The sequence below is a fragment of the Rhincodon typus genome, chromosome 6 (genome assembly GCF_021869965.1).
Source record: "Rhincodon typus isolate 14 chromosome 6, sRhiTyp1.1, whole genome shotgun sequence".
Classification (NCBI taxonomy): Eukaryota; Metazoa; Chordata; class Chondrichthyes; order Orectolobiformes; family Rhincodontidae; genus Rhincodon; species Rhincodon typus.
The window spans coordinates 91,575,493-91,602,810 of NC_063337.1; the positions used below are offsets into that span (position 1 = coordinate 91,575,493).

Here is a 27,318-nt window from a genome sequence, read left to right on the forward strand (position 1 = left end):
CTACCCTGAGCCAGTTTGCCCATTGTTTAGGGTAAATCCTAATCTTAATCCTGAGATTATCATTTTGGAGGTTTTGCTTTTTATCTTAGCTTCTAACTGTTCAAAATCTTTCAGCAGGACTTCCTTTCCAGTCCTAGCAATGTTTTTAGTACCAACATGGATGACAGCAACTGAATCCTTCGACTCCCACTTGATAGGGCCCCTTGAAGCTCAGTCAGCTGCTGCTCTGGTGGCAAGGGGAGCCATTCTCAGTACGCTACTTGAGTTCAGCTCTTATGTTCATGTTTGGATCAAGACTGCAATGAGGCCAGGAGTTGAATGGTGCTGGCAGAGCCCAAACTGAGGATCAGTGTCATTTCAGAGTGACTGTAGCTTGATAGCACTGTCAATGACACATTCCATCACTTTGCTGAAGTTTGAGAGGAATTGGTATTAAGTGGCAACTGGCCTGGTTGAATTTCTCCTGATTTTTGTGGATAGGACATACCTGGGCAACCTTCTACATTGTCCAATGGATGCCACTGTTGTGGCTGTACAGCAACAACAAGGCTAGGGCATGGAAAGTTCAGGAGCTCAAGTCTTTAGTCTTCTTATCAGATTGTTGTCAGGTCTATAAAATTTGCAGTATCCAGTATTTTCAGCCATTTCTTGATATCATGTGGAGTGAATCGAATTGGTTGAAGATTGGCACCTGTGATGTTGTGGACCTCTTGAGGAGGCTAAGATAGATTGTCCATTGGCATTTTTTGCTGAAGATGGATGTGAATGTTTCAGCCTTGTTGTTTGCACTGAAGTGTTGGACACCCATCATTGAAGACTGGGGTAGTTTGGAGTGCCCTTCTCCAGTGAGTTGCTTAATTGTCTACCACAATTCACGACTGAATGTGGCAGGACTGCAGATCTCAGATCTGACATATTGGTTGTGAGAATGATTAGCCTTGTCTATAGTATGCTGCTTCTGTGGTTTGACACTCAGGTAGTTCTCCGTTGTAGCTTCGTCAGGTTGATAGGTCAGTTTTATAGTATGCCTGCTGCTGCTCCTGGCATGCCCTAATGCATTGTTTATTGACCCAGAGCTGGTCTCCAAGGTTGATGGTAATGGTAGGACTTGGGATACACTGGGCCATGAGATTGCAGGGTGTTTTTAAATATAATTCTGCTACTGCTGCAGATGGCCCACAGCACATCATGGCTACCCAGTTTTGAGGTGAAGTATCTGTTCAAAATCTATCCCAATTTTGCACTGTGATGGTGCCACATAATGGAAAATATGCTCACCCTGAAGACAGGACTTTGTCACCATGATTTGCCTTGGTTACTCCTACCAATACTCATACAGATGGGTGCATTGGCAACAGATTGGTGAGAACGACGTCATGTAGATTTATCTCTTTTGTTGATTCCCTCACCACCAACCACAGGCCCAGACCAGTAGTTACATTCTTCAGGACTTGGCCAGCTCAGGCAATAATGGTACTATCAAACTCCTCTTGGTGATGTTGTGAAAAGTTAGAACAAATCACCTCAGCCTTTTAAGTCCCAAGGTATACAACCTTAGTGTGTGCAATCGAGTTTTGTAATTTAACCTTTGAAGTCCTGGTTTAATTCTATGCTGCATGCCATCCAAGACCAATGTATCCTTCTGAAATGTGCTTCCCAGCACTGCATTCAGTTCTCCAGGTGGAGTCTAGTCAAAGCTTTGTATAGTTGAAACATAACTTTCACCCTCTTGTGAGTTCTGAGGGTCACCAGACACGCAACATTAACTCTGATTTCTCTTCACAGATGCTGCCAGACCTGCTGAGCTTTCCAGGAATTTTTGTTTTTGTTTCGAATTTACAGCATCCACAGTTCTCTCAGTTTTACATTTTACCCTCCTGTGTTTGATTTGACTAGAATGACATTTGATCAGCCATTTTTGATTACTTTCTGTACCTGCCCTTGGCATTTTAATGAACTGCATCCAGTTTTTACTCCTTCAGTACAGTTACATAGTACATCTTCATTCTAATTAAATACTGGAAGATTAATTCACTCTGTAAATTAAAGTGTCTTTCATTACAAATGGCTAACTTTTGCTACAACAATAAACACAGAATTGCAAATGCTGGAAATCTGAAATGAAAATTATGCTGGAGAAATATGAGACCCCGACAACATATGGAGAGAAAACAGAATTAACGTTTAAAGACCATTGACCCTTCATCACAGCTGCTCTGACAGCTCCACTCTGACTCAAAGGACTCAAAATGTTAACTGTTTTTCTCTCTACAGATGCTGCCTGACCTGCTGTGCTCCTCTAGCACTCTGTTTTTGTAACATATTTGTCACTCAATTGGGCAGTTGTCATTTGTTAGAGCATTAATAACCATGGATGTTTGAAATAATGATCTGGTAGGCATGAGTTCAAATCCCAATGAACTATTTACATTTGGTTAACAAATATATCTGGAATAAAAATCTAGCATCAGTAACAGTGACCAGGAAACTACCATATTATTGCAAAAGCCTGGTCTCCAGGCACAGAATAAGGTTTCTGACTCTTAATTGACATCTTAAACAGTCCAATGTGCCATTCAATATATTTAAGACGTCGCCACCACCATGTGAAGGACAATTAGGGATGGGCATTAAACGCTTGCCTAGCAAGTGACAGGCACAACCCTGTTGCTAAAGTAGAAGAGTTACCTGCTATCTTCTACATATTATACATATCCCATTACTTGGATATATTAAACATTGATTTTTAGTTTTCCTTACAACCCACAATTCGTGCAAAAGGTACTGCTTGGCCCAGTGCAAAGGAGGCAGCAGTAAACTGATCTAATTTGTCAGGAAATGAGAAGGTGCTAATCTTAAAAGTTAATTAATCACCTCAAACTCTGTATTGCAAAAACATGAAATATGAAATATATTAATAATTAGATTAACATTTATGCTTTTATACTGTTTGTTGTTTATTGTTATAACAAGTTTAACTTGCTTTTCTTTAACAATACTATCATAATCTCAAGTCAACAGATGCTTATGGAATATAAATTTCCCAGATGTACAATCTTTTCAGTACTATCTTTTCAGTGCCAAAATGAATATTTAGATTTTTCGTTGCTTACAAGTTGTTACCCCATCTTTCAGCTAATAAAAACATGCTTAGGGCTATATTTGGCCTCAGTTATTCAGCTGAGAAAGATATGGTTAGGGTAATGCTCACCTTGTAAGTCTGTGCTTGGGATTATGCAGGCTATGATTTCAAGAAGCATGAGGTTAAGACCTATGGAGTGGGCCTCACATGATGAATAATACACAGGAATGGGTCTTCCTGCACTGACACCATGGATTCAACTTTTATACTCTGTGTGTATACACTAACTCATTTTTCAAAGGTCAGAGGTCTTCTTGTATGCTGCAATCTGTGGTAGATCACATTTACAGGAACAATAAGTCATTTGGTCCACCTAGTCCATGTGGGGCTTCACACAAACCTCTTCCCACCTGACTTCATCTCACTCTAGCAGCACATCCTTTGCTCCCTCATGTTTGTCTAGTTTCCCCCCAAATGCATTAAAACTATTCACACAACAGCACCCAGTGATAGTGAGTTCTTCAATCTCACCACCTGCTGATTACAGACGTTTCCTACGAATTCCTTATTGGAATTATTAGTTAAAATCTGAATGCTCCTGAGTTTGGTCTTTCCCACGACGGAAACACCTTCTCTATTGTCTATCCTATTAAACTCTAACATAGTTTTAAAGATATTGATCGGGTCACCCCTCAGTCTTCTCTTTTCCTGAGAAAAAAGCCACAGCTTGTTCAATCTTTCCTGACTGTTACAGTTAGGGTTCTGGTATCATTTGATTAAATATTATTGAATATTGCACTAACTTTTATGCATGTGTGCCAGGATACCCAAATCTCTCTCATTCCACTGATTTTTTTGCCAACCTCCTATCCGTAGATCCATGCTAGAAATGCTTAATGCAGTCCAAGGGAGAAAATTATATTCCCTTTGGAGCATTAATCTCACAATGTGGAGTTCAGATTTCTTCTGACATTCTAAACAATGAAGCAATGAGAGAATGCAAAAATAAAGCTCAAAATAGCCAAACTGCAAACCATGAAGTTAGAAAAACTTTGAAATCTGCTTTTATCAGATAGGCCTGAGGTTACACATATACAAAATGAAATTGCAAAGAAACAAATAAGCTGAACTTATTACAGCTGTACAAGAGAACAAAATTTAAATTTACATACAGCAGGACAACAGTTCCAGTTTAAATAATATTAAAAACCACACTTTCCCCCCAAAATATAAAATTTAATTAAGCTTTTCAAGGCAAATCTGATGGGAGAATGATTTAAGTTATGCTCCCCCCCTCCAAAAAAAATTATAAATGACTGCTGATAATATCCTGTCAACTTTGGCAAAAAAAAGACAATTGCTATGTAACATTCTATAAATCAGAACATAAAGACTGTATACATCTGGGGTATTACGTTATGACGAATATTGCACTCAATTATGTACAAGAATACAAATAAAGCACATTTGTAAAATATACTGCATGTGATACAGGAGAAGGTAATTTACCGTAATCCTGCATTCCCTTACCAATGCTTTACTTTTTTTTATTGAAGGCAAGGCTATAAAGCTGGTCGCTGGTGAAATTTTTACATTATTCAACATTGCACATCATGAAAATACTGTATTACAAATCCAAATGTGTACAGCAAGCTACACGCACTTGGTGATCAGACTGCCCGAGCACAGATAATTACTATACAGTTGAATTATCACAAATGCATTTTACATTCAGGCTCATTTATGCACTGTGACAGATTACTAGGGTCACTACCAGGGCTAAGTCCACCAGTGGAAGTTGACAAAGCTACATGCACAGTATTTTCACATGAAATACAAGACAAAGGTATTGCAACAGCTCAATTCTGTATTCCTTTATATAAACCCATGTAAACCAGCATAGAATCTACAATACTCAACTGTTGTTTGCGTTATTAAATGGAAACTATAATTTCAAACTTTGCTCCTTTGTTGCACTTGACATATATCCTATCTGAAATATACCTTCCTTACGCAATCCATCGATTTGCCATCTTTAATAATTATCTACAGGCATTAGATAAATGTAAACCAACAGCAAAAATATTGATGCTAACATTATTTTCCCATTTTTCCAATATATTAAACATACGAAGTCTATATTTTTTTAAGATAGATTCTTATAGCAAAGCCATGGACCCATTTCCACCACTGAGTTCTAAAAACTGTACAATAAAATGCCGACTAGCAAAGCTTCTTGGAGAACCTGGTAAAAGTCAACGGCATTCCCCGAAGCAGAGCTTAAAATGTGCAAACATTATTTCCTTTGGCTCCACGACATAGCTGACGTCATTTTCCTGACTGTCACAACTTAGTCTGATCTATTCCCACATTCCGTGAGGCTCCAAAGTGTCCTGAGTGAATACATGCAGGAATGACTTGGTATGCTGATGACAATGTTCCACTTGTGAATCTTTAAACCATGGAAGAGGAATTGGAAATGCCCTGAACAGTTGTCCCAGTTGGCGTTCCACTGATTGCATTGAAGATGTGATATGAGTTCGGAAGAAGATTGATCTTCATTCCGTCGTCCTCTGGCAAAATCTTAAAGAAAATAAAACATTTAAAGAAAAATAAATCGGAAGAACACAGGCTGGCAGGGAATTTTCACAAAGGCTTCAGGAAACAACAAGCGGTTTCTTTCATTTGCACAAGTTTTCCTTAAAAGTACAACTCAATTTACAGATTTAACTTTCAGTATGCTGTGCGTGCGCGCGCACACACACACACACCCACACACACACACACACTGATGTCATGCATTTCCAGAGTTCACAACAGGAATATTACCATCCAATCTGCTCACATTACGTGAGGGCAGCATTCAGAGAAATAGAAAATGAGAAAATACACTGGTTAGTTTTCATTTGCACAGAATTCACAGGATCTGCAATCTTACATCCTAGAGATACAGGCAATTATATAAATTAGGTTTCAGATGCCTGCATGCTTATAGATTGACCATTAAAATGTTCAGGTAGAACAACTTGGGTTATAATGCAAGTTATCATGTTCTTTCTTTAAAACTTGGGAAGCAAACAAAAGTTGAGCGAAGTTTTCCCTTTCTAGATTTTAACAGAAATTGGAACAAATGGCTGCAGTAGTGTTAACAATGCTGAAATCAGAATTAATAAATTTCCACTTAAAAATATCCACTTAATTCAAAGGTACCGGCTATGTTTTATGTGAGTCTTCACTTTGCCTACTTAAATTGCTGGTTAAATACCTGGAGAACTATTAATTCAAAATGCTACAATACAAAATGCTCTTCCCTTGGAATTCATTATAAGAGAAAAATCACTAAATATGAATTAGAATAAAACATCTTTTGACCAAATCAAAATTTGATCTAGAGAAAAAAGGAAATAATTCGGAAATGCACACAAAAGGATGGCACAGTGGTTAGCACTGCTGCCTCACAGTACCGTGGACCTGGGTTTGATCCCAGCCTGGGTGACTGTCTGTGTGGTGTTTGCACATTCTCTCTGTGTCTGGGTGCTCTGGTTTCCTCCCACAGTCCAAAGATGAGCAGGTTAAGTGGATTGGCCATGCTAAATTGACCACAGTGTTCAGGGATGTATAGATTAGGAGAGTTATAGGGGGATGGGTCTGGGTGGGATGCTCTGAGAGTCGGTGTGGACTTGTTGGGCCGAAGGGCCTGTTTCCACACTGTAGGGATTCTATGAAATTGTTACAGTCCGATGGCAGTACACTTTTTGACAAGGATTATGTTAAAAAATAATTACGTTCTCGTCATGTGTTAAGTGTTGCATATTCACCATTCTAGATATCCTCATCAAATTACAATCCCCAGTTACAACTAGCAGTCAGGACGTTTGCTCTGGGTTTTGGCCATTATTAGTTAGTAAGAAATTTCTATGAATGTTCCTAGCAATCTACCTTCACTGCATATGGGAAGGTGCAGACTCCAAGTCTGTTGACAAAGACAAAGTTGAAATTGGCAATTTGCTTACTTATACTTAAAAGAATAACACAGGCGAGTTGTTATGATCATCTATACAGACTGACTGACGTATGACCAAGGAACTGACAAGGGGGACTAAAGTAGAATGTGAGAGTAAACGAGAAACAAAAAAAAATCAGATTATGACAGTCTGCATAATTATGTAAAAAGGATTAGCAAAACTAAATGCCGTCCCTGAGACAGGCAGAGACATGAAAAAATAAAATGGGGAATGAGAAAATTCAGAGATATTAAACAAATGTTTTGCGCCTGTCCCTTCAGAAGTTGCACATTTCTCCATAGTATTGCCTATCAGTCACCTTGCCTATTCATTTAAGAGGAAAGTACTGCAGAGGATGCTGGAGATCTGAAATAAAAACAAAATACAGGACAAACTCAATAGGTCGAGCAGCATCTGTGAAAAAAGTTAACAATTTGAATCCAATCAGAATTCAATTCTGAAGAAGTCTTGCATTGGGCTCAAAAGGTTAACTCTGTTTCTCCCGCCACAGATGCTGCCCAGACCTGTTAAGTTTCTCCAGCATTTTATTTTTACTGCCTACTCACTACTTAACTATCTCTTCCCCAACATCTTTGTATCCTCCTTTCAGCTTAAATTTTTGCTTAGCTTTATATCATCAGTAACCTTGGATACATTACAACTGATCCACCCTCTTACTTAAGTTACTACGACAGATTGTAAACAGCTGAGTTTATTGCATGGATTCTTGACATGCTTTATATAAACTTTACAATGCAGAAGGATCTTTGTACATCAATCATATTTAAGTTAAAATGCAGGTACAGCAGCCAACTGGGAAAGCAAATTGCACATTAGTCTTTAATATAAGGCTGTCTGTGTGGAGTGTGCACATTCTCGCCACGTCTGCATGGGTTTCCACTGGGTGCTCCAGTTTCCTCCCACAATCCAAAGATGTGAAGGTTAGGTGGGTTAGCCATGCTAAATTGTCCATAATGTCTAGGATGGGAAATGTAAGGATAGGGTAGGGGATGGGTCTGGGTGGGATGCTCTTTAGAGGGTTGGATGGGCTGAATGGCCTGCTTCCACATTGCAGGGATTCAATGATTCAATGACTCCACATCAAGCATGACTGACTTCCAGATTCTCCCACTTTAACTGCCGGCCATAGTGGTAGTGGCAGGATTTAAATGTGGAACATCAAGCATTTGCACACATTATGAACACACTTTCCTTAGCCTTCAATTCCTGGAGTGAGACTTGGACCCAGGGTTTCTGACTCAGAGGCATGGTCGCTATCTGCTGACTAACAAGACCTTCCCAAGGTTATATCATCCTTACCATTTTCCTTTGAAATGCCTTCCAATTCATTGATTTTCCCTTTCAGGATTCATCTTGTATCTACAAGTCTGCTATGAAACATAGTCTGTACGTCATTGACCTGCGATATATAATTGTGTTTCTCTCAACACAGATGCCCCCAGATCTGTCTGAATATTTTCAGAACTACCTTTCACTTACAAGTAATCAGCTGGAAAATTGAAATATGGTAATCTTTGCTATAAATGGCCAGAGCAAAAATTATTTCAAAAAACAGTAATGTTAAGGTACAAAAAATCACTTGAAGGTTTCTCAACAAATTAGGAGGTTCAACAAGAATTTGATTCGGTTTGCTTTGTTTGACTATCTCTCATTCTTGCAAAAGGTATCGTTTTTAGACATAAGTGGCTGAATTTCCCACACCAATCACTCAGAATTTTGTCAGGATTCCAATCAGAAAGTAAACAGGGAAATGCAGAGAAAATTTTTCTTCCTCCCCTGAAACTGCAATGTTCAGAAACCAGAATCAGGCAATAAGGGTCATATGATGAACCGACCGCTGCCTGTTCCATTACTAACACTTCCAGAAGGGGTGGCACGATGGCTCAGTGTTTAGCACTGCTGCCTTCCAGTGCCTGGGACCGGGGTTCAATTCCATCCTCACGTGACTGTCTGTGTGGAGTTTGCACATTCTCCCTGTGTCTGCGTGGGTTTCGTCAGGTACCCTAGTTTCCTCCCACAGCCAAAGATGTGCAGGTTCGGTGGATTGGCTGTGCTAAATTGCCCATGGGTGAGTTGGACCGAAGGATCAACATTGGTCAAAATCTTAGGCCTGTCTCTTTCTCCATATACTGGGAGTAAAGCAGCTTACATTAAATTTTTGTTCAGACATGAAACACAAACAGCCACCAAACTTTCCCCACTCTTGCTACTGTAGTACTCTCAACCAATACAAGTTCCAACATGACATGTGGAAGATACCAAGAGGTCAGTTCTACAGCTGTAAAGATGGTGAGAGTGTGGTGAAGTCATAAACCATGCGCTGAATTTTTGTTGCTGGTATTCCTAGCAAAAACAATGTAAGTATATTGAAAAGGGAATGAGGTGTAGCAATCTTCATTCCAAGCTATATGGTCAGGCAGCAACCCACAAGCCCTGCACAGGTCACACACAAGTCAGCCCCTTCAAATCACTACCACGTTAGGGAGCACACAAAAAACATGAATTAGTGGGCCCACATTTAAAGGAAATTGTCCAAACTTGCAAAAGAAAATGAGATTAAATGCTAGTGCTGAGTATATCATTACAGCGTATATCAGTATATCATTATAGCGACTCACCAGAGGAAATTTCCTAGGATTTTGTGATGGAGAACCTGGAATGTATCACCCTGTTCACCACTATTCAACACCTTCAGACTTTTCCAAACGCTCTCCAGGCCTGTCTTCCAGCTTCCACCCTCTAAACACAAGCTCATCTAAAACTCTGATCCCATTTTAATCACTCCATAACTGCTTTCAACTACCTGGGCCTTAAAATCTGGAATTCCTTCCCTAAGGTACTCTGTTCTTAAACTGAAGGGACCCCCTGAAACATGTGTCATGTTAGGCAATAAACTCTTGTGATACTGGAAACAAACACAAAAGTCTAAAACACTAAAGGTCACCTTTTAAAAAAAAAAGCAGTGCCTGGCACCATTTCGCTCTAGTAGAATGTAGTCACCTTAACCATGTTTTATATTGACATTTATACACTTCATTTATTTTAAGAATCAATCTTGTTGATTCTTGTAATTGTTATGCACGTACTCTGTTAGGCGTAGTACAATTCCACTTCAGGCATTACTGTGCAAATACATCGTTGAATTTCACATGCCTTAACACTTAAAAAAAATGAACTATCCAGCTTCAATGATCCTCATATAATGTACAAACTGAAAAACAAACCTAACTACCTGCACAAAGAAAATAATGTGGAATTAATGGCACTAGGATGTTCTCAGCAGAAACTGGCAGCCCAGAGTATTTACAAGTATGGAAAGGGAGAGTCAGATCGCCTTTGTTTTTCTGGCTCTACAGAACTGAGTGATGCATGTCTGGATGACCCTTAGGAACAGGATCACTGATCATTAAAAGTAGAATATGTGGGTTGCTTTTGTTTCCTCTTTTTCTGTGCCTTTGACTTTCAGTAACTTTTACTGTACATAAGCAGAAGGAATAAGCAAACATTTTGCAAGAGGCAAGTGAAATAATTCATTTTTTTCTCCAAGGAAGCAGTTCAGTTTGCAGTCATCATTTGTACAAATGATATGATACTTACCCTGATGTTAAAATTACAGAGTCATCAATTCCCTTCCACACAAAAAATGATGAAACAGTTTGTGTGATGGCAACTAATTTGCAAAGCACACTGACCCACATTTATTATGGGTCCCAGACTATCCCATTATCCACACTGATGCCTTGTGCTCAAAAGCAAAGGACACAAGAAAAATCACGTTAACGTGATTCTCTAATGAAACAAGAAGGTTCGACTGAAGCACATAAATGCGATAGAAAATTAAACTGCATAAGCGAGACCAAGATGGAACCTAGTATCAGGGCGCTGGATACAGAGATACTGGTCCTACATTCTGGACGTTGCCTGAATTTACTTGGATAACTTACCATCTGGCTTTTAGAAGATAGAGAGTCTTTATGAGAAAATGGGGTTCAAAAAAGGACAGATATGTCAAAGGTCACTGATAACTTCTCCCAATATCACAAAATGCTTTTCTTAATAAAAAGGAGAAATTTGCAGGGTTCTGGTAAAAAAGGAGGGGGTTTGCTACCAACTGGACAGTTCTTACAAAATGCTAGTACAGACATGATGGTGACCTTCTTCGGTGCTGAGGGATTTACAAAATGAGGCAAAGATTCTACTTGTAGGCAGAAGCTGAACGAATGAGTGATGAAGCAGCCTTGCTTTTGATCTTGGTAGAGTTGTATACTCTAATATATAACAGAGCCCAGTATATTACCCTCCTCTTACAATCAAGTGCTTAACATTTGATTATTCTGATTTAGATTTTAAAGCAGCATTGCCTTGAGGAAATAAGTAAATGCGCAATGCAAAAAAATAAGTCAGTCTCACCTGTTCATGCATGATGTTGGAGAGCTCCCGAACCATTTCTCTATAGTTTGCCTTCATTTCCTCTTGATACTCAACCTGATCTTCCTTGATCAAACGCTCATTTACAATCAAGGCTTGCCCACAAGCCTCAACAAATTGCCTGTGAATACAGAAAGCAACCCGTCAAAGCACAAATGATCTGATGTTAAGGTAAAATGACACGAGCCCTTATTACAAGGGGAATGAAGTGCAGGGTTGTGCAACTGCTAAGTGGGCTTTGGTGAGACTCCATTATGGGTACTGGGCATATTTCGAGCTTAAGGCTCTTGAGTCGATTTGTAGCTTGGGTTGTGGATGCTGTGGTTGGTTTGCTCGCTGAGCTGGTTCGTTAGTTTACAGACCTTTCATTACCTTGCTGGGTAACATCATCAGAAGCGTTGTTGTGTTTTCCTGCTTGTTATTTAAATGCTAGAGGCCTGGTTCTCCACCAAGAAGGCCATTGACAAACATGTAGAATTAGACCCTACATACACACCAATGCAAAGAAAAACCAGAAGTGAGGTAATCAACTCCAACGGACCCCAGAGTTTAAATAACAGGCAGGAAAACACAACAGCGCTTCATCAGAGGCTGCACTGATGATGTTACCCAGCACGGTAATGAAATGCCTGTGGAACAATGAACCAGCTCGGCGAGCCAACCAACCACACTTCTAGCTTGCATAGCTAAGATATGATTGCACTGAAGGCAGTGTAATGAGAGTTCACCAGGTTGATTCCTGAGATTAGAAGGTTACCCTATGATGACGATGAATTGGCCTTATGCTCTCTGGAGTTTCGAAGAATGCTGGGTGATCTCATCAATACATACAAGATTATGAAGGGCTTGAGAGGAGGGGCTGGAAGCTGACTTGGTCCTTGCAAGCAGACCCTGTAATCCATAATACACTGTGGGTGGGACCTTCATTCTTAATGTCGGTCCAATCTGATTGGGCAGCAGCTTCTTACTCCCAGCTGTGCCACAGCTCAGTTGCGGGCACTGATGGCACCTCAGCAAGTGAAGCAAGGAACATCATGGCATTCCTGGGAAAATACGTCCTGGGTTTTAGGATGGGAAGGAATTATAAAGCTGGGGAGGGTGATAGAGGAAGGAAATGGGGGGCTTCTGTCAGCTGGTCGGTGCTGAAGGAAGGTGAATATTGGGTGCCTCTGATGCTGCTGAATAAGCTGTCCCCTCTTTCCTTTCCACCTTTACTCTAATCATTTAAAACCAGACGACTGACTCTTTCCTAATAGCCCACATCAGCTCTAGACTGGCACATCCGTGCACTATTCAGGTCAGTAAAATTGTTAAAAAGCATCACTGACAATCAGCCATTTCTTTAAACATGGCGAGCGGGCAGCTGATTTTAGCTTGTGCCCATCCGGTGGACTAATGAGGGTGAGGTTGAGGGTTCTCTAAACACAGCTGATGACAGTGCTGTAAAAGCTAGCTCAATGTTTGCACAATCCAGAAAATAGGCAGAGTTTCAGAATAAGGGGACAATCGTTCTAGTTGGAGATGAAGAGATATTTCTTCAATTAGGTAGTTGTGATCCTCGAGCCCAGGGTGGGATGTGAATGTTCTGTCATGGAGTTTATTTCAGCCTGAAATAGACAAATTCTTGGCCTCTCATGGAAGGGGGCAGTGAAGTGAAGTTGAAGTCAAGGTTTGTTGTGACTGTATTACAGGATGGAGGTATCGTACAGTCCATTTTGGCTCCTAATTCTTGTTTCCTTCAATCCGAGGAGTGACTGGGATCCAATCGTCTCTTTCTGTAGTAACAACTCAGAAATGCTGGGACTACCTGAACACTTCCTTCAGTTGTTTCACTTTGTTGTCGGGATACTTTTTCACATTGGCCTCTTCTAGAAATGCCCGGGCATACGCGAGCGGCCCAGCATTGACCTACAGCAGTAAGAAAGGAAACACTACGCTCATTATTGTGTGACTGCAATAACTGGAGCAAAGCCTGTGTAATTTCTCATCTGAATCATTTCACAGATGGTTACAGAGCTTCTTGCCATTAATACATAATGATCTGTTGATGTTTCAATATATACATCCCTAGTGTATATACATTTCTCTTTAGTATACTAAATATTTACACCTACATCTGGCCTACATCTTCCTAAATAAAAACAGACTTGCATTTATATAGTACCTTTCAAGAACAGCAGACGTCTTGTAGCCTCTTTGGAAATGTAGCCTCTGTCATAAAGCAGGAAACGCAGCAGTCAAGCTGCACACTATAAGCTCGCACAGCAATGCGATAATAACTAGGTAATGTGCTTTTGTGATATTGACTGAGGAACAGATATTGACCAGGACAGCATGGAGAACTTACCCTGCTCTTCAAAGTAGTGATCATGGGACTTTTTACATGCTCTTGAGGGGGCAGATCAGGTCTTGGCTTGGCACCTCATTTAAAAGATGCACAGTAGTGTACTCCCCCAACACTAGACTGGTAATGTCATTGGAGTTTTGTGCTCAAGTCCTGGAGTGGAACTTGGAGCAGTAGAGTCATTACAACACAGGTAGAGGCCATTTGGCCCACTTGAATCCATCCTGGCACTCCTATCAATACAGTCCCATTCCACCAGTCTCTAAATCACCCACCCAGAAACCAAGTTTCACTGCCCATTGAAATTCCTTCCAAATCCCCTGCTACTTCAGTGCCCACCATCCACATTGGCAGCAGTTTCCTTGAGCCACGAACATTACGACTCAGAGGCAAGCGTACCACCACCTGCATTACAGAGACAGCTACATAAATACATATTAAAAAGTGTTGTGTCATCCATTGTATATATGCTATCAGTCCCTATTCCAGTCATAGGTCAGTGGTCTTTAAAATATGTGCTCATTTCCTCATTTCCAAATGTTATGGAGAATTCATGATTTTTCTGCTAACATTATTAATAACAGACAGATACTTAGTTGTCACAATACACAGGCAGTTACTCAAAAAACTAAGGAACTTGACAGATCTGAGGGACTGGAACTAGAGGACAGAGTTAAAAAATAAACGGTGATCTGATGATGAAGGTGAAGAAAAATTCTTTCTCTCAAAGGGGTGTGTGTCTGTGAAACGCTTTTCCCCAGAGAGTGGTACAGTCATTTAATATTTTTAAGGCACAGGTAGATTTGACCTTTTTTGTTAGTCAGGAATCTAAGATCGTTGCGGGGGGGTAGGTCAAAGTGTGGAGTTGTAGCCATAAACAGATCAGCCATGATCTTATTGAATAGTGGAACAAGCTTGAGGGGTGGAATGGCCTGCTCCTGTTCCTAATTTATATGTGCATAATACCCTTTCTGTTGCTGTTAACACTCATGTCTCTGTCTCACTGATAGGACTCTTTATTACTTCCACATTGGATATGGGTCTTTCATCTCTCTACATCCCTATATAACACAAGTACATTATTCTCTAGGCTTTATAATGAATAGCTGAATGGCTAGAAGCCCAGGCTAATTAACAAACACGTCACACCCAGCCTGTAAATCCCAAATGTATTCATGTTCAGTTCCCACATGCTACAATTAATTATTTTGGGCGGAAATCGCCCTGATTGCATTGTAAGCTAAAATAGCCCAAAGAATGGGGGAATTATAGACAGAGGAGGGTTTGAGCTAAAATCGCTCATGCCCATGTTTTCCACTGGTTCAGTTTGTCTTATCTGACACCACCCACAAAATTGGCATCAATTCCTTTGTCAAAATTGTGAGAGTCCACCAAGTGCAATGTTTTGGACAGCTCTTCCAACTGCAATCATTTTCCCAGGCACATAGGCAAGTTTTTTTTAAATTATCACGAGACATTTAATTAACGAAGAAACTGACAAGTGGACCTTGAATGAAACTAATTCGTGGTTCAGTAACTAACCAGTGAAATTGAAGCAAATTTTGAGCACAAATTTCCAATTGCACCCAAAGTGGAAACTTTAATTCCGTTCTACATTTATACACAAAAAAGAAGAGTCACCTGTACGATAACACTGCCTTGGAGTTTCAGTTGTAACTTGATCATATCCACATCGGAGGAGGAGCATAACATTTGCAGCTCTGTCACTTTATTACCCATTTCATCGATTGCCACCTCAATGGGATTCATATCCATATGTTGCTGGTACATGACAGGGATGCGCTTCTTCACATAGGGAAAGCAGTGAGTAGCTAATAAAGAGAGAACATAATTTCCATCAGAAACATTCTAATGAACATTGACAATGCAAAAGCATTTATAAGTAACATATTACTTCACCCTAACTTGTGGACGAAAGATATTCCCATGTGGACACACAAATGCAGTTCAGTATTTTTTGCAGGCTGCCTTCGACATAGACACCATTCATGTACCTAGCATTCCACAATGAGAAGAGATATTAGGAGAGGTGACTGAACACTTGCTGGAAGAGTTGAGTTTTAAGAGCCTCTGAGGACATGGGGCAGGTAGAGAGGCAAAGATTTTAGAGAGGCAGTTAAGTCACAGATCAACCAGGGAATGGTCATAACTGTGACAGAACTGGAAAAAGAATATGGACATGTACATTTATTCTGAATGATCAGGGTATGTGCTGTAATTTCAGGCTATGTAGCTACTTATTCTCCTGATGGTAAAGTACACGGACGGACTAGTGTAAGAATGTTACTAGAAATGCTTCTTCAGCTATCCTAAATTAACAGGCAATACAAGAAACAACAACAACTACACATGAGAACTTCCAACATAATTAAATATCTCAAGGGGCTTTGTAAAGCAAAATTTAATAGTGAGCCACATAAGGGTGGACAGTGGAATAACGATATTGTCACTGGACTAGAAATCCAGAAACCCAGACTAATGCACTGGTTTGAACTTCATCAGTCAATGGTGAAACTGGAGGTCAAACAATACAAGTCTGGAATTACCATTAGTCTAATAATTATCATTGCTGATTATCATGAAATCCCATGTGGATCACTAATGTCCTTTAGGGAATGAAATCATCCTTCTTTACCTGGTCTGGCCTAAATGTGACTCTAGAATGACAGTAAAGTGGTTGATTTGTCCTTTGAAATGGGCAAGCAAGCCACTCTGTTGTGTTTAACTGCTACAAAGTCAGATAAAAGGAAAGAAACCAGGTGGATCTCCAAGTATCACCAAAGCCCCAGAAATAACTACGGCACACAGTCAGGTCGAACCAGTAAAGTCCTCATTATAACACCTGAGGGCTTGAGCCAAGATTGGGAGAGATGCTCCACTGACTATTCCAGCAACGGCCTGACAGTCATTCACCTGGTATCATACCTTATTGAAAAGGTCTCTGATGCAGTGGCTTAGTGGTTAGCATTGCTGCCTCACAGCGCCAGGGATGCGGGTTCGACTCTACCCGCGGGTGAACATCTGTGTGGAGTTTGCACGTTCTCCCCGTGTCTGCATGGATTTCCTACAGGTGCTTCGGTTTCCTCCCACAGTCCAAAACTGTGCAGATTAAGTGGATTGGCCATGCTAAATTGCCTGTAGCGTCCAAGGATGTGCAGGCTAGGCGGGTTAGCCTTGGGAAATGTAAGGTTATCGGGATAGGGAAAGCAGTGGGTCTGAGTGGGATGCTCTTTGGAGGATCAGTGCAGACTTAATGGGCCAAATGGCCTGCTTCCACATTGTGGGGATTTTATTGGTCTATAACGATTACCATGCCTGAGGTAGCAGCATAGTGGTATGTAGTTGGCACTGGTCTGCTTTGGGAATCTGCAACATTGACTGTGGATCCCATGAAGTCTCATGGCATCAGGCCAAACATGGGGCAAGTAAAGCTCCTGCTGATTACTACCCCCTGTCCCCCTGGCTGATGAATGAGCCCTTTGCATGCTGATCACCACTTGGAAGAAACACTGACTGTGGCAAGTGCACAGAAGGTACACTGTCAATCACTAAGAATTACTCAGTAAGTAACTACTGAACAAGCTGTTTGAGTCCTAAAGGACATTGCTGCTCCAATGGGCCTGTGGCTAGTGGTCAAATAACCAACAAGAGGGAACATCTACTTTACCTTGTCCTCACTAATCTACCTGTTACAGATGCATTTGCCCCAACAATGTTGCTAGGAATGACTGCCACACAGTTCTTCGGGAGGCAAATTCCCGTCTTCACATTGAGGATACCTTCCACCAAGCTGTGTGGCACCACCACCATACTGAACGAGATAGATTTCAGATAGATCTAGAATGCGAGACCGGGCCTTCATGAGATGCTGTGAGCCAACGAAGCATTGAATTGTATTCAACCACCATTTGTAATGTCATGACCCCACTCTACCGTTAGCATCAAACCCGGGGATCAACTCGACTCACAGAATGGGTGCTGACAGATGCACAGAAATACAGAAGTCAGGAGCAGGAGTAAGTTGTTTGACTCCTCAAGCCTAGTCCGTCATTCAGTATGATCATGGCTGATTGAGCTCAATACTCTAATCCCGCCCTCCCTCCATAGCCCTTGATCTCTTTAGCCACAACAGCTATACCTACCTTGTTCTTGAAAACACAATGTTTTGGCCTCAAACACTTTCTATGTTGGTGAATTCCACAGGTTTCCCACTCTTTGGGAGAAGAAATTTCTCCTCATCTCAGTCCTAAAAGGTTTACCCCATATCCTTAAACTATGACTCCTGGTTCTGGCCTCACCAGCATCAGGAACATCCTTCCTTATCTAGTCCTGTTAGAATTTTATAGGTTTCTATGCAATTCCCCTCATTCCTCTAAACTCTAGAGAATACAATCCTACCCAATTCAATCTCTTCTCATACGTCAGTCCTGTCATTCCAGGAATCAATTCGCTGTGCTCCCTCTATAGCAAGAACATGTTTCCTCAGATAAGGAGATCAAAATTGCACATAATATTCCAGGGGTTGCCTAACCAACGCCCTGTATAATTGCAGCAAGATATCCTTGTTTCTGTGCTCAAAGGCCAATATACAGTTTGCCTTCTTTACTGCTTGCTCCACTTGCATGCTTACTTTCAGCGTCTGGTGCATGAGGACACCCAGGTCTTGCTGGATACTCCCTTCTCTCAGTTTATAGCCATTCAGATAATAATCTGCCTTCCTATTTTAGCTACCAAAGTGGATAACCTCACATTTATCCACATTACACTGCATCTGCCATGCATGTACCACACACTCAGTCTGTCCAAATCACCCTGTAACATCTCTGCATCCTCCTCACAGTCCACCCCCTCCACCCAGCTTTGTGATATATGCAAATGTTTGAGATATTACATTTATTTTCCTCAGCTGAGTCATTAACATATATTGTGAATGATTTGCATCCTAATACCATGCAGTACCCCAGTAGTCATTGGCAGACATTCAGAAAAACACCCATTTATTCCTAATCTGTGTTTCTTCTCTGTTAAATAAAAAACAAAAGGTTTTCATGGGTTCTGAGGAAGGGTCACTGGACCCGAAACGTTAACTCTGTTTTCTCCTTCACAGATGCTGCCAGACCTGCTGAGCTTTTCTAGCAACTTTGTTTTTGTTTCTTCTCTGCTAACCAGTTTTCGATCCATCTCAATACACTACTCCCAATCCCATGCACTTTAGTTTTAAACATTAATCTCTTAAGTGGGACTTTGTCAAAAACCTCTGAAAGTCCAAATAAACCACATTCAATGGCTTCCCCTAATCAACCCTACTAGTTACATCCTTAAAGAATTCCAGTAGATTTGTCAAGCATGATTTCCCTTTTGTAAACCTGTGCTGGCTCTGTCTGATTTGGCCACTGTTTTCTAAGTGCTCTGCTATAAAATCCGCGATAATGGACTCTAGCATTTTCCCCACTGCTGACAACGGACTCACTGGTCTTTAATCTCTGTTTTCACTCGCAATCCCTTTCTAAATAGCACGGGGCGTACTTAAAAACGAGGTGTCAGTTTGGTAAACAGGTCTATATGCATGTCAAACAGCATCTGATAGACAGAGCTTAGTGATCCCACAGCTAACAGATCAGATCTAAGCTCTGCAGTCCTGCCTCGGCCAGAATGGTGGTGGACAATCAAACAGAAGGAGGTTCCACAAATATCCCCATTCTCAATGATGTGCGGAACCAGTTCACCAATGCAAAAGACAAGGCTGAAATATTCAAATCCATCTTCAACTGTACGTGTTGAGTGGATGATCCACCTTAGTTTCCTCCTGAGGTTCCCTGCATCTATGATGCCAGTCTACAGCCAATTCGAATCACTCCAGATGATATCAAGAAACGGACAAAGGATTGAAATGGATGAAGGATTTCAAAGGGTGAAGACCCTGACAACATTCCTGCAATAGTACTGAAGACCTGTGCTCCAGAATTAGCTGCCCTTAGCCAAACAGTTTCCATACAGCCACAATACTGGTATTGACTCAGTAATGAGGAAAATTGTCCAGGTATGTCCTGTACACAAAGAGTACGACAGAATCAACACAGCCAATTATTACATGGTAGTCTACTCTCAACCATCCGTAGAGCAGGAATGGGTCATTGACAATGCTGTCAAACAGCATTTACTCAACGATAACCTGCCCAACAACACTCTGAATTCATCTAGGACCACTCAGATCCTGAAAATTCTCTGTTGTTTGCAGTTGTACCCAGCACCAAAGAAGTTATGCTTTTGGAGATCAGTCATCTCAGCTCCATGACATCATCCTCAGACAGCAGCTGCTCAGGGTAGGATATTTTCCAAATCAATCTGTTGAGAAATGTTATGATACACTCATGGAGCAGGTGGGACTTGAACCCAGGCCTCCTGGATCAAAGGAAGGGACATCACTACTGCCACAAGAGCCCTGCTCCTCAGGGTGGTGTGACCCACTCATCTTCAGCTGCTTCATCAATGACCTTCAGTCCACCATAAAATTTGAGGGGATAATGGGTCCTGATGATTGCACATTTCAGCACAGAAGGCATGGCCACTGATGGTGGAGCAATTATAATTGAGTTGGACCAGAGCTGAAGGAAAAGGCAAGATCGTAGAGTAATTAGAAAACAATAACGTGAATGTTAAAATTGAAGTGTTGCTTACCAGGAGTCTGTGCTCACAGGGGTGACAGGAAGACAGAATCTGGGTAAAAGGAAGGACACATGCAGAATTCATGAAATGTAGAAAGTGGGAGGTCAACCAGGTGTATATTAGAAGGATTAAGACCAGATGTAAAAAACAGTATGGATGAAGTTTTAAGAGCAGTCGAGATAGGGCATGTTGAGTTGGGTGCCATTACACAGGTGACAGGTGGCCTCAGAGATGGGGGTGATATTTGCTTGGAAATTCAATTCAGATCCAATAAAAAAAAGACACCAAGATGGTGAATGATTTGATTTGGCCTCAGGCAGTTTCCAGCAAGAGAATCACATCTGTGCACAGCTAAGAAAACTTAGAGGGAACGCTGCATTAAAGGAGCTGTCATTAAGTGCACAACATTCTGGCAAAATCTGCCCATAACACCAGAAGCAATCTGAACACAACTAAGGTGCTGTAAGTCAGAAGAATACACTTCCACTCAAATCAAGTGTCGTCCTTAGCAAACTTCAAACGTCAGTGTGAGAGTGAAAGGATGTGAAGGTGCTCATCAAACGGCAAGTTTATAGAACAAAACTCTTACCCACTCTGCTCTTCACATGCAAAGCCTGGACTGTAACCAACATCACAGCAAGAAGCTCAACCACTTTCACTGGGTCTACCTTCAGAAGCCTCAAGAGATCAGCTGGTGGGATAAACTACCAGACACCAGGTGCTTGCATGCCAAGCACTCACTCCATACTGAGGCAGTCACAACTGGGTTGAGATGATCACAGTTGGATTGCCTGACACTTGCTTAACCAAAGCAAAGGAGAGCTCAAGTCTTGCATACATTCTCACAGCGGTCAAAGGAAGTGTGATCAGGAAGGTCTGGAGGCTTCGCATAGAAGCTTTTATATCGATTTCAAGTTCAGGAATAGCTCACCCAGGATCACTGCACCAAATGCAGCTTCCTTTGAAGGGAAGCATACATCAGAGGCAGACAGAAAACCCCAAGCCAGCAACTCACCCAAAATCCAAATCTCTGCCCACAGTATCTTGTCTGATTTGTAGCCGAACCTTCTGAGTTTTGACTGGTTTAGCACGACCCTACATAACCAGCAGAACCCTACCCATCACCCCAGAAGACAGACGTGGTCAACTTCATTTTGAAGAACCAACAAGAAATGAGCCCCCTCATAAAGTCAATTACAGTGTCAAGGATAGCTGACTGAGCTCTGGGCAAAACCACACAAAAGCACACACAAAGGCATTACTCAGTTCTGAAGGAGTGAGGGCTCCCTTCTGGGTGTGGTCCTTTGTACTGAAAACAAAATTTGAGAAATAAACTCTGAAAATGCAGGAGTTATTGGCTGAACTTTAGAAAGTATGGTGCATCAGATGTCAGTTATTTCCACAGCAATTCAGCATTCAAGGCATTTGAGTTTTCTGACGCTTCGGTCTGAACTTTTCGTGACTTTGCTCTGTGAATTGTTAACTCAGACAATAGCCTCCACATGATACGAATGGTTGCACCAACTGATTATCTATGATCAGCAACAAATGCTACAGCACCAAGTGATTAAGGTCTGAGAAAAAAGAGTCAAAGACTGACAACATTTTCTATCCTGTAATCTAATTCAATCAAGTCCAAATGAAACCATTCAGTAACTTAATTCCAACAGGATACCTACATATTGTGATTAAAATCTACAACTTCACTGCCTCCTGTAAGTTTGTTTCTGCTTTGTACCCACTTCTGAACTGCAAGACTTTGGTTACTTTCCTCGAGGCTGGTCTCTCACCCTCCAGACTAGAGGTCATCCAAAACACTACTGCTTATGTCTTGGCTAACAACAAACCCACTTCCCTGTCAGTGTCTCTGTTTACTGATCTACATTAGCTCACAGTGCATGAGATGTAGGAGCAGAAGTAGGTCATTCGGCCGATTCAGTTTACTTTGCTATTCCATAAGGTCATGGCTGATCTGATAATCCTCCAATCCACTTTGCTGCCTTGTCCCCATAACCCTGATTGCTGTACAGATTAAAATTCTGTCCATATCAGCCATCAATATACTTAACAACCCAACCTCCACTACCCTCTGTGGTAAGGAATTCCACAGAGTCACTACCCTCTGACAGAAGAAATTTCTCCTTATCTCTGTCTGAGTTGTGTGGAGCCTTACTCTGAGAAATGCCTGCTGGTCCCAGACTCTCCGACAAAGGGAAACAATCTTTCTTACACAACCTTGCCTGATAAGACCGTCCGTTCATTGCAGGGAGCAGCCTACTGAATGTTCCCTGGCTTGCCTCCAATGCCAGTAACCTTTTCCTTAGCAAAGAGAACCAAAACTGTTCAATGCCTTGTATAGTTTTAACAAAATCTCCCTACTTTTAATCTCTAGTTCCTTTGAATTGGAGGTGAACATTCCATTTGCTTTTTCTATTAATAGTATCAAGCAATAACCTGATTTTAAAACTCTATCTTTGTTTTCAAATCCACCTCATCCCTTCCTATCTCTGCAATCCCCTCCAGCTTTGCATCCCTCTGAGATATCTCTGCTCCTCTGATTTGGTTCCCGCGTATTCCCAATTATTAATGGCTTAAACATTGGTGCCCTTGCCTTTAGTTGCCCGGGCCTCCAAACTCAGGAATTATCCCCTGCCTCTCTACCTCACTTTCTTCCATTAAAATACTTGAAGCCTACTTCTCTGACCGAGCTTTCCATCATTTAAGCTAATGAGCTGGATTTTTACCGGGTGTCCAGTTCCCCATCTATCCCGGATGTACAGTCTGTTGGGAGTCCACCCAGGAGAGAGCCAGACTGCCGTTTTACACTCAGCGGGGCATTAACCGGCTCAGAGCAAGACTCCATCCTATTGGGGAGGTCACCTCACCTTAAGGAGTTGGTGCCAGTCCGATTGGCCAGCAGTCCCGTAGTCTCAGCTGTGCCGGGTTTGAGCAGTGGCCTCTGCTGGGACTACAGCCTGTGTTTGAAGTGGAGGGTATTATTAGGGAAGTAGGACTGAAGGCTGGGTATCTCTTGGGTCAGGCTGGCAGACCCCAGTGAGGGGTATGATGGAGTTGGGGGCTAGGTTGACTGACCAAGGTCAAAGAGGGGAGGGAAATGATCTTGAAGGGGGTGTTTCACCAATGGGCACAGGGAACGATCAATAAGAGGACTCCACCTCTTACCGAACACCAGCCCATGCAGCAAATGCCACTGGAGGTCCCACCTAGCCTGAGCCCCACCCCAAGGGTGGGTAGACTACCACTGCCCATGCTTGACTGTCTTATACTTTTCGCTCCCTCCCACAAATATCAAGTGTCTTCTTTAACTCTACTCTATCAAGCTCTTTCATAACGTAAAGACTTCTTTCAGCTCACCCTTCAGTATTGTCTTGTAGGAAGGAAAAGAACCCCAGCCTGTTTAATCTCAATTCTTTGCCTCCCTTCAATTGTGACCTTGTTAACTACTCATGTTTTATTTGTTACTTTCTAATGCCCCAATTACAATTTGCATGTATAACAGAACCTCACTGCCATGAGTGAGCGAGAGAGGTATATTATATGTAAAGACAGAGAGATGCAGATGTATATGGAGGGAGTCCCGGAATTGGGTTGGTTGAACTAGAAGCTTTAATCACCAGTGATGGGGTGAAGGGATCAAGTCAGGGTCAGAGGACTGAAGGGCGCAGATGGGGTTGATTGCTGGCAGACGTCAGTGTGATACAGTCACTAAAGTAGATGAGGCAATGGGGGAAATTAAAAACAAGGAATTTTTTTTATTCTTTCTTGGGATGTGGATATCATTGACAAGGCCAACACTTGTTGCTCAACTCTTATTGGTCTTCAAAGGAGTGGCTTGCGAGGGCAGTTCAGAGAACAGTTAGGGGTCAATTACATTGCTGTGGAATGGCAGTCATATATAAGCCAGGCCAGATAAGGACAGCTGATTTCTTTTTCTGTAAGAGGAGAGTGAACCAGGTGAAGTTTGTTTTATTTTTAAGAACAATAAATCAATGACAGTTTCATGGTCACCATTACCAAAACTGGCTTTCAACCGCAGACTTCTTTTAAATTGAGTTTCAGTTCCGCCAGCTTCCAATCTGGGAATCTGAACTGAAATCTCCACAGCAGTTATTAAGGTCTCTAAGTTGGCATTACCGCTATGCGACTGTCTCCCCTGCAATTAACACATTGGGGCAGAGGAACTGAAATAGGATAGCAGGCTTATGGTGGTGTATGACAGCACTGGGAGGACAGTCAGGAGGAAATAAATATAATCACATCTAAGGGTAAACAAACAAAGTGAACATGTAATCAGTGAATTTCGGCAGTAAATGACAACTGATAGATACATATATACGCAAGCTAATTAGATTTAATTTAAATGAATACTCAAGTTTATAGAACTGTAAAAATATAGAGTGAAGAATTTTTATAGGGAGTCATCAATTAATCATGTCAGCACTCATCATGGCATTTTACATGTGAAGTTTTTGTGCGTTAGATAAAGCGAAGACCATCAATGTGACACAATTTCATAGCAAAACCAGACATTGGACTAAGGCAAGGTTCTTAAATTACCCAACTGTAATGCACGATTGAGAAAGATTGTGTGGTGCATAGATAATCATGTTTCCTACATTACAAAAGTGACTACAACACATCAAAAACACTGCACCGACTGTAAAGTACTTTGAGAGTTCTTGAGGCCACAAAAAGAAGTATAAAAATGCAAGTCCTTTTCTTTTCATGACTATTCTTTTGACTTTATGTTTACCATCAATTTCGAACAGTTCCACAAGACACTTTTGTTGAGCTTTTTTTTTAAATTAAATCACAGGATGTGGGTGTCACTGGCAAAGTCAACCATAATTGCCCATTGTTAACTGCCCTTGTGATTAAATAAGTTGCAAATGTATTTTGTAATTCTCTTTCAATATTCTGATTGGAAACGAGTTTTAGCAAATACCTGGTCAAACTGAACTTACCCAGCAAATTCTGTTTTTATTCTTGCATCTAATTTCACTTTCCTAACATAGATCCTCCTGGTCTATAATGTGACATCTTTGTAATTTTCAACATGAGCTGATCAATCAAAGGCAGCCTGCACAGATTTACCGTCTCATAGGAGGCTGTTTAAAAAAAATACAGACCTATACCTTCAGAAGAATAGGCAGCATCCTGACTAGAAAATTCACTGATGTATATGTTTCAAGAGTTAGGGTTAAGAAAGTGTTGTACTGGATTAGAAAAGATGCACATCTGAGATTCATGCTCAACTTGAATGCTGTATCTAAATTTGCTGAGGAGATCTGGCAAGGAGCAGCACTAAAAGCTTCAGAAAGACAGATGGAGGCTATCAGGACAGGAAATAATAACAACATTGAAATAAAACCAGTAAGTACTGAAAATAATCACTGATCTGACAGCAACTGTGGAGAAACAGGGTTAAGGTTTCAAGTCAAGTATGACTGTTCTTCAACTATAAATTCAAATTAATGTGGATAATTGCACCTTTGAACAACTCTGACACTTCATCTGGAGGTCATCAACAGCTTCAGATACCTCAGTTCAACAATGACCAGAAACTGCCTTAAGGTCAACATGAGTACCAAGACAAGGCACAACTGTCATGTTAATGCTGAGAGGTCGAGTGTGAACAAACAACAAACTAATGAGAAATACAAAGCTGTGTGTGTACTAGGCTTGTGCTGTCAGCACTCTTCTTTATAGTCGCAATGTCCATACAACTCACCTAAACCAGACTCTATCGCTTCAGCTGAATATTGGATATCTCCTGACAATGCTGGAGTGCTGGATGTGGGAAACTGACTGGTGTGCAAGAATCTACAGCATGATTGCCCTCAAGTCAGTGGTGATTATGGAGATTAGGACCCACAATTGTAGGTATGGTCACCAACGGTGCAGTGTTGATAATTGAGGATCATTAGAAAGCCAGAATTGCACCAGTAGCTAATCAGCTTTGAGTGCTGTTGGAAGTTGTAGAGAGTCGGAGGGTGGAGCCAATACAGGGATTTGAAATAAGGGATGAGAATCTTAAAAAGTGAGGCAGGACACATCGTAGGTCAGCGAGCACAAATGTGGGGGCAGGAATTTTATTCTAGGTTGAGACAAAGCAAAGAAAAATGAACAAAAACAGAAGTTGCTGGAAAAGCTCAGCAGGTCTGGCAGCATCTGTGAAGAAAAATCATAGTTAACATTTCAGGTTCGGTGACACTTACTTGTCAAAATTGTTCTCCTCTTGCACTGTTGCTCAACTCCTCCCTGCTTCTTTCCAGAGATGGTGAATGGCATCTCAAATACAAACCGCTGAATATTGTGACTTTTCTCAAAATCTGTTTTTCTGTCCAGCAACTCCTTCTCCTCAAGGTATGGAGTCACGTATGTCACTTGGATGTAGGCATATTTCGAATCCAAGTCTTTCGGATTGACCTGTCCAAAAACAGTACAACTTTATTGGAGCATATGTAATCTGTGGTGTTACGTCAAGGACAAATTAACAATTTGACAGAGTGACATATCGCTCCCAACTTAGTAAACAGAAAGACAAGTGTGAACGAATGCACCTCACCTGTGACTCTACGCAAATGTAAATTCTATTTTATGTTCAGAGATGCAGCCTTCCTAATAGGTTCAGCCTCTCACTAACAGTAGATTAACTGGCGAATTCTCCCAATTGATACTCATGTGTGGTGAATGATTGTTATTTGGGCTAAAGACAAGTGAGTTGTGTT

The 27,318-nt window shown here is 41.3% G+C and overlaps 1 protein-coding gene across 3 annotated transcripts in view; it reads right to left on the minus strand.

The window, feature by feature from the left end:
* Positions 1-2,936: 2,936 nt before the first annotated feature.
* LOC125483306 (dedicator of cytokinesis protein 9-like) overlaps positions 2,937-27,318 on the minus strand; it is a 57,752-nt gene continuing 33,370 nt past the window's right edge. For all 3 annotated transcript variants that reach the window (XM_048597916.1, XM_048597917.1, XM_048597918.1), the window contains 5 exons: positions 26,806-27,016; positions 15,521-15,711; positions 13,343-13,443; positions 11,518-11,656; positions 2,937-5,665 (listed from right to left, as the gene is read on the minus strand). In XM_048597916.1, coding sequence (XP_048453873.1) covers positions 5,537-5,665; positions 11,518-11,656; positions 13,343-13,443; positions 15,521-15,711; positions 26,806-27,016 — 771 coding nt within the window. In that variant the 3' untranslated portion in view covers positions 2,937-5,536. The remainder of the gene's footprint in view (positions 5,666-11,517; positions 11,657-13,342; positions 13,444-15,520; positions 15,712-26,805; positions 27,017-27,318) is intronic.